We start from the raw sequence: 16,633 nt of genomic DNA, 5'->3' as shown, positions 1-16,633 counted from the left end.
TTACTTGAACACAAGCACTGAGATACTGTGACAGTCAATCTGATAACAGAGGCAACCACCAAGTGACTAACAGGTGGGATACATGGGACAAAGTGATGATTCATGTCCCAGGCAGGACACAGGTGGGACAGTGTGAGATTTTATCATACTATTCAGAATAGTGGGCACTTTAAAACTTATGAACTGTTTATTTCTAAAATTTTCCATTTAGTATTTTCCAACTGTGGCTGATCATGGTAGGTAACAGAACCCATGGAAAGTGAAACCATGGATGAGGGGCACTTACTGACTTTTAGTTGTTTGTATTGGGAAGAACTGTTTATAGTTATTGACTTTGTCTTCCTTCATTCTATCTTAAACCCAACCCAAAGGAGAAAAATGTTTACAACTCTTGTCAAGATCACCAATGACCTCCATGCTAAATCCAATGTCATTTCTCAGACCTCATCTTACCTGATCTTCCAGAAGTATTTGACATAGTTCATCTCTTCCTTTCCCTTGAAGTACATTTTTTACCTGCTTCCCAGGACTCTGCACATTCCTGGTTTTTCTGATACCTTTTTAGGTACCCCCTTGAGTCTTCTTTGCTGACTCTTCCTCTTCTCCCTGACTTGTAAATGCTGGAATCTCCCCAAGTTCAAGTGTCAGGTCTCCTCTCTTTTCTCCCTACACAGTGCTCATTCGTCTGATGATCTCAACCAGTTTCATGGCCTTAAGTGTCAGCTGTAATATGCTGATCAACTCCAAAGTTTCTTTTTTCAACCTAGATAGCCTGGAACTTTAGAGCTCTGTGTCAAGCTGCCTATTGGACATCTCTGCTTGGATATCTAATAAGCATCTCAATTTTAAAATCTCCAAAACCGATCTAACATTCCCTCCTCCACCTGCTCAGTGTGTGCCATCTAATGTAACGGCAATTCTGTCCCCTCAGGTTGCTTAAGCCAAAATTTTGGAGCTTGTCTTTGACTGCTTTTTTCTCCTTTCTCACATCTCATCTGGTCTTTCAGGTTTGGTTTATCTTCAAAATATATCTAGAATTCTACACTTTTCACCACTCCCCATTCCTATAACCCTTGAAACCCACTCTAATGAGGTTTTTTCCCTACTACTCTGCCAAAAATACTGTTGTCACTAGTGAAGTCCTTTGAGTCATCTCTCGAGTTATTTTAGAACCCAGAGTGGTCTCCTGCTTCAGTCCCTGCTCCCTTCAACTCTTTTCTCTATATATCAGCCACAGGGATACTATTTAAAAATGTCAGATCACATCATTTTGTGCAAAACCTCCTCACACTTTCACACCTCACTCAGAGGGACAGTTAAAGTGATTACTCTGACCCACAGGCTCCTACAGGATCTAGTCCCTTGCTACTCAAAGTGCTGGCCTCACACCAGTGGCACTGGTATCATCTGGGAACTTAATAGGATGTAGAATCTCTGGTCTTAACTCAGACTTTCTGACTCAGCATTTGTATTTTAATAAGATGTCTAGGCAATTCATAAGTGCATTAAAGTTTGAGAAACATGCTGATGAAGCCTATTACCCCTCCCCCTGGTATACTCTGCTCCAGTCATACTGGCCTCTTGGCTATTTCTGAAAGGAAGAAACACTCCTACCTCAAGGCTTTCCCACTCACTACTTCCCTCTGCCTGGAATACTCTTTGCCCATAATGCAGGTAGTTACTTTACTTTCTTGAGGTTTTTATTCAAGTCACTTGTAAAGCCTTTCTGGGCCATCTTATCTAGAACGGCACCCCGAGCCCTTCCTGTTCCCCTTCCCGACTTTATTTTTTAATCCATAGTTCTTATCAATGTATTATGCAGCTCACTTCTTTATACTTTCTATTGTCTGACTTCCCCAGTAGAACAGGGGTTAGAATTTTTGTAATTTTTGTATGTTTTGGTTATTCTGCTTAATATTTAGCACCTAGAATGGTGCCTGGCACACTCAGCTGACACTCAGAACATTTTTACTGTACAAACTGGATTCAGCAAGTAGGCAGCTTTTAGCAAAGTCTTGGAGAACAGTTTCATCTGAATAGAGTCAGATGGCAGATATTAATGAGTAAAGAATGTCAGGGAAGGAAACAGAATTATAAAGAGTAGTCTATTTTTAAAGAACTCTAAAGGATATTAAAATAATTCATCTTAGGGATTAGCTAGCACTTCAATCTATTAGTGAATACATTTCTTCCTTGGCAAATAACGTCTAAATAGAAAAGATAAACATTCAAGCGGAACAGAGATTGTCAATGGAAGAGGGACTATTGCTATTAGCCCTTTTCTATATTTCTTCATATATGTGCCCAAAAATACCAAAGAAAGGAGTTGGGGTGTTGGGGGTGGTGTGTGCTGGGAGGAAGAGAAGTAAGCTAGAGCTCCTAGGCATCCTGAATAAAGAACCATAACTAAAAATCTGATCTTAAAAAAATCTGATGTTTGGGGAAAAAATTATTTTAATATTTGTGGCAATTCAGACAGAAAATGAATTTGCTTTTCGCAGCTAGCCCTGTGGCAGGTATTTCCTTAATGGTGATCATGCAGCTAGGAGTCCTGTTTCCTAGATCCCACAGTACTGCTGTTCCAGTTCACAGGAACGAGCATTGCAAATGATGGCTGAATGCAGATATTAAAGCAGTTTACAACAGCTCCCATTCTCTTGGCAAAGCATAACAAATGTACCTTCTATTTTTATGATATAAGACGACCTCTTTAGCACCTTATACGTTATCAGAATCTGTTTTGAAGCCTAAGCAGAGGCCCAGTGTCCCAAAGCAGCTGCTTACCCAGTTGAAGCCAGATCATTACTCTCCTTGGAGCCATCTTCATCTGCAAAAAGGGGAGGCAGAGTGGAACTAGTCATCAAGGTTTCCATCTCTCTGGAAGGAAGAGAAAAAAAAAAAAAAATGGCTTAATTATTTCCAGTTCAAGTTGCACATATTTAAGAGCCAGCCTTCCTTAACCTTTATCACATCAGCAGCAGAAGAGAAACTGACCTAAATATTTTCTTGACTTGGACACATCAATTTAAACTTTATGGTTAATGGGCTTTTAACCCTGATCTTACCAACTGACCAGGGTAAAATCAGATTTTAAAAATCAGGACACAGTTTGGAAAATTCCTTTTTGTTCATTCAGAATATCTTCAAAACTATTCTGTATTTTCTGTAAAAATCATTAAGCAGAGTAAACTCAGAAGCACTGCAACCCTGAGCAAGCTATTCAACCTCTTTGAGATACAATTTCACCATCTTAGACACAGACCAAATTGCTGACTTAACCCACAGGGTTATTGTGAAGGATTAAACTGAAAGTGCTTCATAAATAGAGAAAGGCTAAGATGGTAAGTGCTTTGAGTATTATTAAACAAAGAAAGGTATTGTTATTACAACATTATGAGTTCTCAGTCCCAGATGAATCATCCTTAGATTAAATGGTGACAAACTGAGCCTTCCAAAAGGAAATAATGCAAAGGAAGTGGAGGATGGAAGGCATACTGATGTGGTTCAAAATCAAAAAACCACACTTCCAGGTCAGAAATATGCTCCACATCACCGTGATGACCAGCAGTGGAAACGGCACGCACCTGGACACAGGAAATAACTAAGCTTAACTGAAGAGAGCAAATAAATCACAAGAATTTGAGGTTATCGGACTGAAAGGATAAAAGGACAAAGAGAGTAATTTCATTTAGCATATCGCTATACAGAAAGATTTTTCCCTTTCAAGGCTTAACACCAAGGGCTTCACTCCACAGAGCTAAAAGCAGAAGCCTCCCATTCACCGTGAAAGTGATATTCAAACAAAACATTCAACAGTGAACCCAAACATCAGACACTTAAGTGGAACTGCAAACTACTCAAGAAAAAAAAGTGCCTTCATCAACTGGGAGAAGGAGAAGCCGGTTCTGAGCACTCACTCGGGAGCCCCCTCGGCAGTTCTGTCAGGTGCTGCTGCTAAGGAGACCTAGTGGGACAGCAACTGTAAGGAAAGCTCAGAGCCCAAGCAGAGCGAGGATCCAGCCCACCAAGGTGGCAACATGAAGAAAATGCTCATGACACCGATGCCATATTCTGAAGCTCAATATCATAATTTACTTCCAAAATGATAACACTGATGATTTATTTCTTATTCTTACTTATTTTCTTGTTTTCATTTCTTTGTTACTTAGCAGACCAAATTCCATAAATAGCTTAATGTGAAAAAATGCATCTCTGTATATTCACCACTCATTATAGTGTGGGTAGAGCATGGAAGGCAAAGAGGAACTTCCCACTCAACCACAGAGTAAGGAGTTTGTTCCATGTGCAGGGATCTTGCTAACGCGTTTCAATTCCTTCAAGAGAAGGGGGCTTACAAGGGGCTCTAACAAATAGTGCACAGTTCCATTCATTCTAGGATAATCTTGACACAAGTGCGCTTATGTTTTAATTCACATTATGCACAGACTAGATGAGAATCCAGGCTTTAAGGGCTGTTAACATCACCTTATACCAATATTCATTTTACCAAGAGAAAATTAATCAATTAGATGCCATACAGCCTAATTATAAACCACAAACATTCAAATAACCAGGCATATATCCACAAACCTCAAAAGAACTCATTTAACTGGCTTCTTTCTAAAAGTCTCCTTAGAAGTAAAGGACTTCTCAAGAGCCTCAAGATTTAGCATTTGAAGCTCTTGACATCCCATCTAAACCTAAGAAGATATATTATCTGGTGGGGGACAAATGAAGTGTCTTTTTTTTTTTATGTGGATCATTTTTAAAGTCATTATTTTTTTGTTACACTACTGTTTCTGTTCTATGTTTTGGTTTGGTTTTTTAGTCATGAGGCATTTGGGATCCTAGCCTGACCAGGGGTCAAATCCACATCTCCTGCATTGTCTTAATCACCGGACTGCCAGGGAAGTCCCTGAGGTGTCTTCTCATTCACTATGCCAACGTGATCCTCTTAGAATGTTTCCCAGATATCTTCAGTCATTTTTGAAATATGGGGAGGCAGCTGGACAACATAACCTTAACAACACATAAACAGACCATATAAACAAAGGAAGTTCAGAGAACACACATTTCTTGTTGTTGTTGCTTTTTTCCTCCCTCTTAAGTGTGTTTTACTCAACCCATATGGTTTCAGATATAGTTTTTCTAGTGTTACTGAACAGTCAGGTCCCTAAGAAATGAGTGAGTAATAAAGTGGGTGGAAGGTTAAGGGGCCAAAATCAACAAAAGAAGGAAATGAGGAAAAAGTCCAGTGAAACTCAAAGGCCTCTAAACTAGTCCAGTAAGTTGGAAAATAAAATGATTCCCGAGAATTGGCTGAGATCCTGTAAGAATCTGCTTTCATATGGTCCATGAGGGGGTGATTCAAACTGAATCACAGTTACCAAGCCATTGATGGCCAAAAGCCCTTCAGTGTAGCATCTGTGCCTGATAACGTCCCAGTACAGGGGTTGTACTGAACTCGGAAATTCTATGCAAAGCACTTAAGCTGTGTAATGAATACTGCTCTGGAAGGGGAAAGAAGAGAAATACGCACAAAGGCAAGGCAATATACAAGTTTGGTTTTCCACTTCATTTTACAGAAACAAGTATATCATGCAGATGTTTTCTTGCAGAAGGGATTCATCCACAGAAGGATTCCACCTGGAGGCTTCAAAAATATATTACCTTGGGGCTGACACTTTGACTGTGGCTTTGGAAATGAAAAAATCCCTTCTAGTACTAATACTAATACTCACTGGAAAAAACAAAAAGCCTGATGTATAAAACAGAGTGCCAATTTAAGATATTTTAATAGCAATCACAAAAATTTTAACACAAATTACATTAAGCCACTAATCATACTCAGAACATGTCTTTGGTCAATATAGGGCCAGAATAAAGGAACTCAGGTACAGCTTAAGAAATGTTCTTCAACTAAGCTTTTTCTACTAATAGTAGCCTTTCCCAACAAAAGAATGATCTCACCAATGAGACTACATTATTCTGAATATGCTGGACAATGCTGGAAGGATAATTTGTACTTGTGTTTTCTGGAGTTGGCTCTTTGCAAGTGCTCTTTCCCTACTTCGCATACGTTAATCCCACTTCATCAAGCCCTCTCATGGCGACACATCATAGTCCTTCCCTACCACACCGGCCCCAACTGTACACACATCAGAGTTGAGAGGTGGGATTCTGCCCTCATTTCCCCATACTACAACCCTTATGTAAAATGTCCAGTTCCTTTAAAAGTCATGTTACTTGGCTATACTAGTCTCTGATCATTACCTCCTGTCACTGCAGTTCTACAATGTGCATGAGCGTGCATGCTTAATTGGGTCTGACTCTTGTGATGTCATGGACTGTAGCCCACCAGGCTCCTCTGTCCATGGAATTCTCCAGGCAATAATACTGGAGTGGGTAGCCATTCCCTTCTCCAGAGGATCTTCCTAATCCAGGGATGGCAGGTGGATTTTTTTGCCACTTCGCCACCTGGGAAGCCCCATTCTACTACAACTGACCTTTAACCTCACAAACCTCTATTTGTTGACTCTTAATTTTCCCTACTCTGTGTAGCTTAGATTCTATAGCTTCACTTCAATTTTTTTTTTTTTTTTTTTTTGCCAACACTCAATTTCTTTGCCATGTTATTCTTCTATACCCTAGATGTAGATCAACTCTGAATTTTACCAGAGAGATCACACCAGGCTATCCTAAAGGAAATCAAACCTGAATATTCATTGGAAGGAATATTCCTTCCAATATTCCTTCTGAAGGAAGGAATGCTGAAGCTTTGGCTGCCTGATGTGAAGAGCTGACTCACTAGAAAAGACCCTGGAAAGACTGGAAAAGATGCTGGGAAAGACTGAAGGCAAAAGGAGAAGGGGGTGGCAGAGGATGAGATGGTTAGACAGTATTATCAACTCAATGGACATGAATTTGAGCAAACTCTGGTAGTAGTGGAGGGCAGAGGAGCCTGGCATGCTACAGTCCATGCGGTCACAAAGAGTCAGACATGACTTAGCAACTGAAAAACAGCAACATTCAAACAACATACATTACATTCTTGTAACTTATTTATTTTATACCTAGTAGTTTGTATCTCTTAGTCCCCTCAGCCTATTTTAGCCCTTCCTCCTATTTTAGCCCTTCCCACCCATTCCTCTCCTCTACTAAAACTAGTTTATCAGTAGCTGTCAGTCTATTTCTGTTTTGTTATATTCACTTATTTAAAAAATTCCTCATATAAGTGAAAACATACAGTGTTTGTCTTTCTCTGTTTTATTTTATTAAGCATAACATCCTCCAGGTCCATCCATATTGTTGCAAATGGCAATTGTATTTTTAAAAGACTGAGTAATATTCCTTTGTATACATACCATATCTTCTTTATCCATTCATTTTTTGATGAACATTTAGGATGCTTCCATATCCTGGCTATTATAAATAATGCTGCTATGAATGTTGGGGTGCATATATCTTTTCAAATAGTGTTTTTGTTTTCTTTAAATAAATACCCAGAAGTGGAACTGCTGGGTTGTATGGTAGTTCTATTTTTAGTTTTTGAGAAACCTGTATTACTGTTTTCTATAGTGACTATACCAATTTACATTCCTACCAATGGTGGGCTAGGGTTCTCTCTTCTCCACATCCTGTCAACATATTATTTCTTGCCTTTCTGACAAATGTGAGATGATATCTCATTGTAGTTTTGATTTGCAGTACCCTGATGACTAGTGATGTTGAGCATCTTTTCAATGTGCCTGTTGGCCATCTGTATGTCTTCTCTGGAAAAATGCTTATTTAGGTCCTCTGTTCATTTTTAAATTTGTTTTTTTTTTTTTTTATTGAGTTGTATGAGTTCTTTATATATTTTGGATATCAACCCCTTATCAAACATAACATCTGCAGATATCTTCTTCCATTTATTCAGTAGGTTGCCTTCTGTTTTGTTGATGGTTTTCTTTCCTGTGCAAAAGCTTTTAAGCTTGATTAGGTTTCACTTGTTGATTTTTTGTTTCCCACTTTTGTTTCCCTTGCATGAGGAGACAGATTCAAAAAAACATCACTAAGACCAATGTCAAAGAGTCCACTGCCTATGTTTTCTTCTAGGAGTTTTATAGTTTCAGGTCTTATATTTAGGTCTTTAATCCATTTGAGTTTATTTTTGTACACATTGTGAAAGAATGTTCTAATTTCATTCTTTTACATGTAGCTGTCCAGTTTACTGAGGAGCCTGTCTTTCCCCCATTATATATTCTTGCCTCCCTTGTCACAGACTAATTGTCCATATGTGTGTGGGTTTATCTGTGGGCTATTTTGTTCCATTGATCTGTGTCTGTTTCTGTGCCAGTACCATATTGCTTTGATTACTGAAGTTTTGTAGTATAGTCTGAAGTCAAACAGCATGATCCTCCAGCTTTGTTCTTTTTTCTCAAGACTGCTTTGGCTGTTCAGGGTCTTTTGTGGTTCAATATAAATTTTAGAATTATTTATTCTAGTTCTGTTACAAATGTCATCAGTATTTTAATAGGAATTACATTAAATCTGTAGACTGTTTTGGGTAGTATGGTCATTTTAACAATCCCTGGTGGCTCAGTGGGTACAGAGTTTTGCCCGTAATGCAGGAGATCCAGGTTCAATCCCTGGGAGGGGGAAGATCCCCTGGAGAATGGCAACCCACTCCAGTGTTCTTGCCTGGAGAACCCCAGGGACGGGGTTTGTATCCTTGTGGGCTGCCATCTATGGGGTCGCACAGAGTCAGACATGACTGAAGTGACTTAGCAACAGCAGCAGCAGTTTCCTTTATAAACATTTTACAGTTTTAGGAATATAAGTCTTTCACTTCCTTGATTAAATTTATTTCTAGATATTTTATTCTTTTTGATGTCATTATAAATAGCAATTCTTTTTGACTTCTCTTTCTGAAGTTTATGACTGTTAGTTGCTCAGTCATGTCTGACTCTGCAACCCCATGGGCTGTAGCCTGCCAGGCTCCTCTGTCCATAGAATTTTCCAGGCAACAATACTGGAGTGGGTTGCCATTCACTTAGCCAGAGGATCTTCCTGATCTAGGGATTGAACCTGGGTCTCCCACATTGCAGGCAGCTTCTTTACTGTCTGAACCACCAGTGTAGAGAAACACAATAGATTTCAGTATATTAATACTGTATCCTGCACTTAACTGAATTCACTTATTAGTTCTAATAGGTTTTTTTTTTTTTTTTGGTGGGGTTGTTAGGGTTTTCTACATATCGTATCATGTCATCTGACAGTTTTACTTCTTCTTTTACAGTTTGGATGTCTTTTCTTTTTCTTGTCTGATTGCTGTGGCTAGGGCTTCCAATATAAGTTAATTAGAAATGGCCAGAGTGGGCCTCCTTGTCTGTTCCTGATCACAGAGGAAAAGCTTTCAACATTTCACCACCGAGTATGATACTAGCTGTGGGTTTGTCATAAATGGCTTTTATTATGCTGAGGTACGTTCCCTCCATACTCACTTTGTTTAGAGTTCTTATCATGAATTTTTAAATGATTTTACTGAGATTTTGAGATGATCATGTGATCTTCATCCTTCATTTTGTTAATATGGGGAAACATACTGACTGGTTTGTAAATACTGAACCATCTCTGCATTCTTAGAATAAATCTCATTTGATCATGATGGTTTGCTAATATTTTGTTGAGGATTTTACCATCTATGTTCATCAAGAATATTGATTGGCCTGTAACTTTCTTTTTTTGCAATATCTCTGTCTGGCTTGGGTATCAGGGCAATGCTGGCCTTGTAGAATGAGTTTGAGAGTATTCCCTCCCTTTCAATTTTGTGGAACAGTTTGAGATGGATAGACATTAACTCTTCTTTAGATATTTTATAGAATTTCCCTGTGATGCCATCTGGTCTTGGACTTTTATTTGTTGAGTTTTTAATTACTGATTCAATTTCAGTACCAGAAATCAGTCTGTTCAGATTTTCTACTTCTTCCTAATTCAGTCTTAGAATCTACCTATTTCTTTGAGGTTGTCCAGTTTGTCACTGTATTCATTGTATTGTTCATAGTATTCTCCTATGGCTGTTTGTATTTCTGTAATATCAGTTGTAACTTTTCCTTTTTCAGTTCTAATTTTGTTGATTTGGGTCCCCTCTTTTTCTTCCTTAATGAGTCTGGCTAAAGGTTTATCAATTGTATCTTTTCAAAAAGCCAGATCATAGTTTCATTGATCTTTTCTCTCTTTTTTTCCTGGTATTTTTACTGTGATTTTTTCTTATTTCCTTCCTTCTGCTCATTTTGGGCTTTGTTCTTCTGTTTCTAATTCTTCTAGATGGAGAGTTAGGTTGTTTATTTGAGATTTTTCTTATTTCTTGAGGTAGGCCTTGAATTGCTATAAACATCCCTCTTAGAAATGCTTTTGCTGAGTCCCATAGATTTTGGAAAGTTGTATTTCTGTTTTCATTTGTCTCAAGGTATTTTTGAATTTCTTCTTTGATTTCTTCATTGACTCATTGGTTTTTTAGTAGCATGTTGTTTAGTCTCCTCCTATGCAGAGGATCAGCATCACTAAGACCCATGTTGTTCAAGGGTCAATTGTATATTAAGTTCAATTGCTTTTCTATATACTAGCAATGTATAAGTTGAAACTTGAAATTAAAAACATGTTACCATTTATATTAGCATCCTCCCAAATGAAGTACTTATGTATAAATCTTACAAAATATTTTACAAGACCTCTATAAGGAAAACTACAAAACTCAGATGGAAGATATCAAAGAAGGACTAAATAAATGGAAAAATATTCCATGTTCATGATAGGAAGACTCAAAATTGTAAAGATGTCAGTTCTACCCAGCTTGAGCTACAGATTACTCAATCCCAATACAAATCCCAGCAAGTGATTTTGTGAATAAAAATAAAATGATGCTAAAATTTATATGGAGAGGCAAAAGACTCAGAATAGCCAAGTCAATATTGAAGGAGAACAACAAAGTTGAAGGACTGACCCCACTCAACTTCAAGACTTCCTATTAAGCTACAATAATCAAGACAGTGTATACTGGTGAAAGAAAAGACAAATTACTGAAACAGAATAGAAATCCTGGATAGAAATAAATGTATATAGTCAACTGATCTTTGACAAAAGAGCAAACACAAAACAATGAAATAAAGATAGTATTTTCAATAAATGGTGCTGGAACAATGGGCATCCATGTACAAACCTCCCCCCACAAAACAACAACAACAAAACTTGACACAGACCTTATTTATACCTTTCACAAGTATTAACTTAAAATGAATCATAAACCTAAATGTAAAATGCAAAACTATAAATGAAAAATCTTTGCTCCATGAAAGACAATGCCAAAAGAATAAGACAAGCCACAGCCTTCAGGAAGTCTATCTATTTGCTGAAGATACATCTGATAAAGACATTTATCCAAAATATACAAAGAACTCTTAAAACTCAACAATAAGGAAAAGAGCACCCCAAGTAAAATATAAACAAAAGATTTGAACAGACTCCTCACCAGTGCCTATGTACAGATGGCAAGCAGCATATGAAAAGATATTTAATATCATGTCAGTAGGGAATTGAAAATGAAAACGAGATACCACTACACATTTATAGAACAGTTAAGATCTAAAACAGTGTCAAACACCAGATACTGGCCAGGATATGGAACAACAGGACCTCTAATTCATTGCTGGTGGAAATGAATGCAGAATGATACAGCCACTTTGGAAAACCATTTGGTAGTTTCTTACAAAACTACTCATACTCTTACTGGCAACTGTGTTCCTTGGTATTTACCTAAAGGAGTTAAAAATGTATTCCATACGAAAAACTTGCATGTGGGTGTTTATAGCAGATTTATTCATAATGTCAAAATTTGGACACCACCTTCAGTAGGTGTACCACAGATCTGTACCACAGATAAACTGTGGTACACCTAGATAATGGAATATTATTCAGTGCCAAAAAGAAATGTTACTAAGCCAAGAAAGGACATGGAGAAAACCTAAATGTATAATACAAAGTTAAAGAAGTCAATATGAAAAGGCTACATAGTGTATAATTCCAATCACACTACATTCTGGATAGGGTAAAACTACAAAGACAGTAAAAAGGAGGAGTGGTGGGAGGGGTTGGAGGGAGGCAGGAGTGAAAAAGCAGAACACAGAGGATTTTTAGGGCTGTGAAACTATTCTACATATTAGAATGATAGATGTTGTGTCATACATTTGTCAAATCCCACAGAAGGTACAACACCATGAGTGAAACCTAAACTATGGAGTTGGGTAATGATAAGGGTCAATGCAGGCTGTTATTAACTGTAACTGGCTGTTACTGTTACTGACTGTAACACAGGTACCACTCTGGTAGGGGATGTTGAGAGTGGGGAAAGTTGTACACATATGGGGACATGGAGTATATGGGAACTCTGTAAGATAACGTTCATTAATTTAAAAATTAATTTAATTATACAGTTTATTGTAAGATAGCCCTGAGGCTGCAGAATAAATACAACTGATTTTTATATGCAGACAGTTAGTTTAGCTAGGGCAAGTGAAAGAATGAAGGCTTACTACAAAACCATCTGCCAGCTGTGAACATTTAGCTAAGAACACTCAGCAGGCTGTGGGCATTAATCAATATGTTTTACAGAGGAAGTAAGAACACTGGTTAATCCCACCAGGCACTTAACTGGGGTTCAGTTAAGTGAAATTCAGTTAAGAACTCGCTCACTGTAGGTTTTGATGTGGGAGATGAGGGGGCAAAAGATAAGGTCAGGTAATTTGGGAGTAATTAAATACTTACTTTTTGGGGGTGGGTAGGTTAGGGGATATAATTAGAGTTTGAGGCTCAGGGTTGTTAAATAACTAATAAGTACATACAGGTGTGTGTTTGGCTGGGTATTGGATGGAGTGGGCAGAAAATGTGGCTCTCTACTCCTAGAATCTTGAGTCCAGGCTCTTATAACTATGATTATCATTAATTTTTTTAAAAAGGTAGTAGGCTAGTCTAGGAACTAAATAATAGAGAAACCATTCACTCAACAAGTATTCATTCATTGAACAAGTATTTTTTTATTTTTGGTATCTAACATTCTAGGCACTTTATATGTGCTGGGGATACAGCAGTAGGCAAAACGGGCAAAAATTCCCATCCTTATAGAGCTTAGTATAGTGGAACACAGACGAAAAACAAGATAAAGTAAAATGAAAAATGTTACATAGTGAAAAGTACAAAGTAAAAAAAGAGAGCAAAGAAAGAGGCCAGGAAGAGTTCAACGGAAGAGAATTCTAGAATTTTAAATAGAGGCCAGGAAAAGTCTTCACTGCGGTAATCTCAGGGGAAAGACCTAAAGGAGAGGAAGGAGAGAGCTATGTATGTGTGTGAGGACAGAGTGGTCCAGGCAGGAGGAACACAAGCAAAGGTGTACACTTCGTATGACTGAAGGAGGCAGCAAAGCCGGCTGGACTGAACTAGGGGCACACACTGTAGGTGAGGCTGACTGCTATAGGGGATCAGACCACATACAGCTTTGTAACTCATAGTAAAGACAGGCATTTACTCTGAGATGGTGAAGACACTAAAAAGTTCTGAGCAGATAAGGGATGGAATCAACCGTTTTTATAAGATTGCCATGGCTGCAGTTTTGAGAACAGAATGAAAGTTGAAGAGGATCAAGGATAGAAGGTGATCACTTAGGAATCTATTGCAATAATCCATCTAAAAAATGGTGGATTGGATCACAGTGATGATAGTGGAGGCGATGAGAAGTGGTCAGATTCTTGATATATATTGAAGGTAGAGCCAATTTCTCAGTTCAGAATAAGAAACAGAATCTATCTACTATGCCCTGCATTTATTTCAGCTGTAGTTTTATAACCTATTTAGTGATAAAGGGTGGCTTTTCCAATGGCTCAGTAGTAAAGAATCTGCCTGCCATGTAGGAGATACAGGAGATGTAGGTTTGATCCTTGGGTCAGGAAGATCCCCTGGAGGAGGAAGTGGCAACCCACCCCAGTATTCTTGCCTGGAGAATCCCCTGGACAGGGCAGCCTGGCGGGCTACATGGGGTCACAAAGAATCAGACACGACTGAGCACAGCACACATACTGACAATATATTAATTTTTTTGGGGGGGTGCTCTTTTTAAGGTAAGTGCTTGTAGAATTCATATTTCAACAGCAAACATTTGTTGAGTATCTTTACTGTGTAACTAAGATTGTGCCTGGTATCAAGTGGTGTGTAGCTACGCTTTACAGAATTTTACAGTCTGTTGTTCTCCTTGGTCTAGAGACACTGTTCTCAGACAACATGATAAGTGGAAAGAAGAGGCCAGGGTTAGAAACAAACATAAATTTTCTACTGTTGTTTATGATTTTTTGAAGCAAAAGTTTTGCAGAGTTTTGAATTAGATATTTTCTAAAAAACATAAGCACTAGATCATCAAAAGAAACCGAGCATGGTTTAGATTTCTTTCTAGACAGTCTGATCCCTGTACATGCATTTTTTTTCCCCTCAATGAAATCTTGATGGAGATGTATCACCATTAGGACACAAAATATGGTGTGAAAAGAAAACAACCTGAAACATCTAGACACAGTGTTTTGTATCACAGGTTAAAGCACATTGATAATATGGAGAAAATTAAAAAAAACCATTTTCCTCTGCCAAAGCAAATTTGTTATTTTACAAGGAGGGTGTTGTCTTTCGAGGTCATAGTCCACGTATTTGGTTTCTTTTTCCTGGTGCCTAATGGTCCCAAGTTGCCCTTCCATTACAGTTTATTCAAGCACTGCTTTTATTATTAGTAAACAAAGAGATAACTGCCCAAGTAAGAAACTTCTGGACCAGTGCTGGAACTAAGAGTTAACGTAACCCAATAAAACTTGGCACTACTTCCTTAGTGTACTTTCCCAAACAATATCCTGGGACACTGGGGTACTATGGAAAGTACAAGGTGTATATGAGGTAGAGGAGGGGTGAGAGGGACGTAGATAGAGGAGGGCAATGACAGGACAGGCATACTCATCTAGGAAGCCATATGAGGTATATATTTTTACTCACTTCTTGGTGATACCCTCATAGAGGGTATATCAGATTAGAGGAATTTTATGTTTATCAAGAGGGAAATGAGTTTAAAAAAAGCTGAAAAGCAATGCTTTTCACAGTTTATTATATCTCACTGTTATGTGCCAAAGACACAGAGGTAAATAAGATCAAGAAGAAATTCTTGTCCTTTCATGGTTTATAATCTAGTGAGGCACAGAAGGGCAAATGGTAAGAAAAATGCAAAGGCTGTAGTAGCTGAAGTGTGTAAAGTTATTTATTTATTTAAATATATGACAAAACAGGAAAGAAATATAGATGAATTGAATAGATGGGGTGACCACCTAAGACAACCACTGATAATCGTAATGAACTCACCGAAAATTGAGATCTGAAGGAAACAGAAACTACTAATTGAGTAAAACCTGGGAAGAAACACTCAGCTTGGGGTACTTTCATGTTTGGAATCCAGAGTCATATTAAGGAAACAGATAGTATTCCTTTCTAGCTCTAAAACAAAATTATTCCAGCCTGGCGTCTGAGGAAAGCTATATATGAGAAAGCAGAAGCAACAAAAGTCTTCAGTACCTACTGACCCAAACAAAAACTCAGCAGTTAACAGTTCTAGGGCAAGGGTCCTTACGGGCCCAAAGAACACTGCTTTTTTATTTTGTTATGTTTTCCACTGCTTCTTCAGCTCTAATTTGCAGCTGTGAAACAACACTGCAGAGAAGAGATGGAAAGAATGCTCCTTTCTGTTACAATCAATAATTCCAAACCTTTTATTCTTTTAAAGCTGATGAATACTAAAAGTAAAAGATGAAAGTCAGAGATCACTTATAAAAACTATAGTATAATAAGAGGAAACAGATCCCATCAAAGTGTTCATTTGAATCAACTTCAGTTTAATCGGTTTAATCTAATACAAATTAAATTCTCTTTCTAGGAAGAATTCCTAAAAGAAAAAACAGAAGCTTTAGGTAGTAGGGAAGTTTTCTTCAGTCAAAAAGTGAAGACAAAAATAACAAAAAAACCCCAGGAGCTGCCATGAGTCAAAGCAGTTAATGGTCTTCACTACTTTGAACAATAAAATAAAATTCACAGTTTTCCTCACAAAACAAATAGGCACAATTGCAGTCTAACAGGACAAATTAACTGAAAGAGAATATTTAAAACTCAGATTTTGCTATATTTTCCTTTTGAAATTCAGTTTTCCCTAGAAAACAAAAAGGCATAATTGCGGTTTAACAGAACAGTTTAAATGAGAGAAAACTTAAAACTCTGAAATATTGTGCTACGTTTTGCTTCTGAATCCTAAAGCTGATAATGCTCAAGACTTCAGAAAGTAAATCAAATAGCCACAGAATTCAAACGACACATTTAAAGCTCTAGAAGAGCAGTTTCCCAAGAACATTTTTCCCTTAAATACTTTGCCTAATTTGAAAATACTCTACCCAATATGAAAAGGTTTCCACCCTTCATACACTGAGCCTCCAGGCTCTAAGGCTACCAATCAAGTGCTTAGATGTTATCTTTCTCATTTACAAGCTACAGATTTTGTTTCCCTTGTTTCCAGGTGAAACAAAAACAA

General features: G+C 37.8%; 1 protein-coding gene across 1 annotated transcript in view; it reads right to left on the bottom strand.

Moving 5' to 3' along the window:
• Positions 1 to 16,633, bottom strand: part of HMG20A (high mobility group 20A) — a 76,864-nt gene that overhangs the window by 26,452 nt on the left and 33,779 nt on the right. The window contains exon 2 of the mRNA XM_019983655.2: positions 2,785 to 2,877. Within this exon, the coding sequence (XP_019839214.1) occupies positions 2,785 to 2,873 (89 nt within the window). The 5' untranslated portion in view covers positions 2,874 to 2,877. The remainder of the gene's footprint in view (positions 1 to 2,784; positions 2,878 to 16,633) is intronic.

The sequence above is a fragment of the Bos indicus genome, chromosome 21 (assembly GCF_029378745.1).
Source record: "Bos indicus isolate NIAB-ARS_2022 breed Sahiwal x Tharparkar chromosome 21, NIAB-ARS_B.indTharparkar_mat_pri_1.0, whole genome shotgun sequence".
NCBI lineage: Eukaryota > Metazoa > Chordata > Mammalia > Artiodactyla > Bovidae > Bos > Bos indicus.
This window is presented reverse-complemented; position numbering and strand designations above follow the sequence as displayed.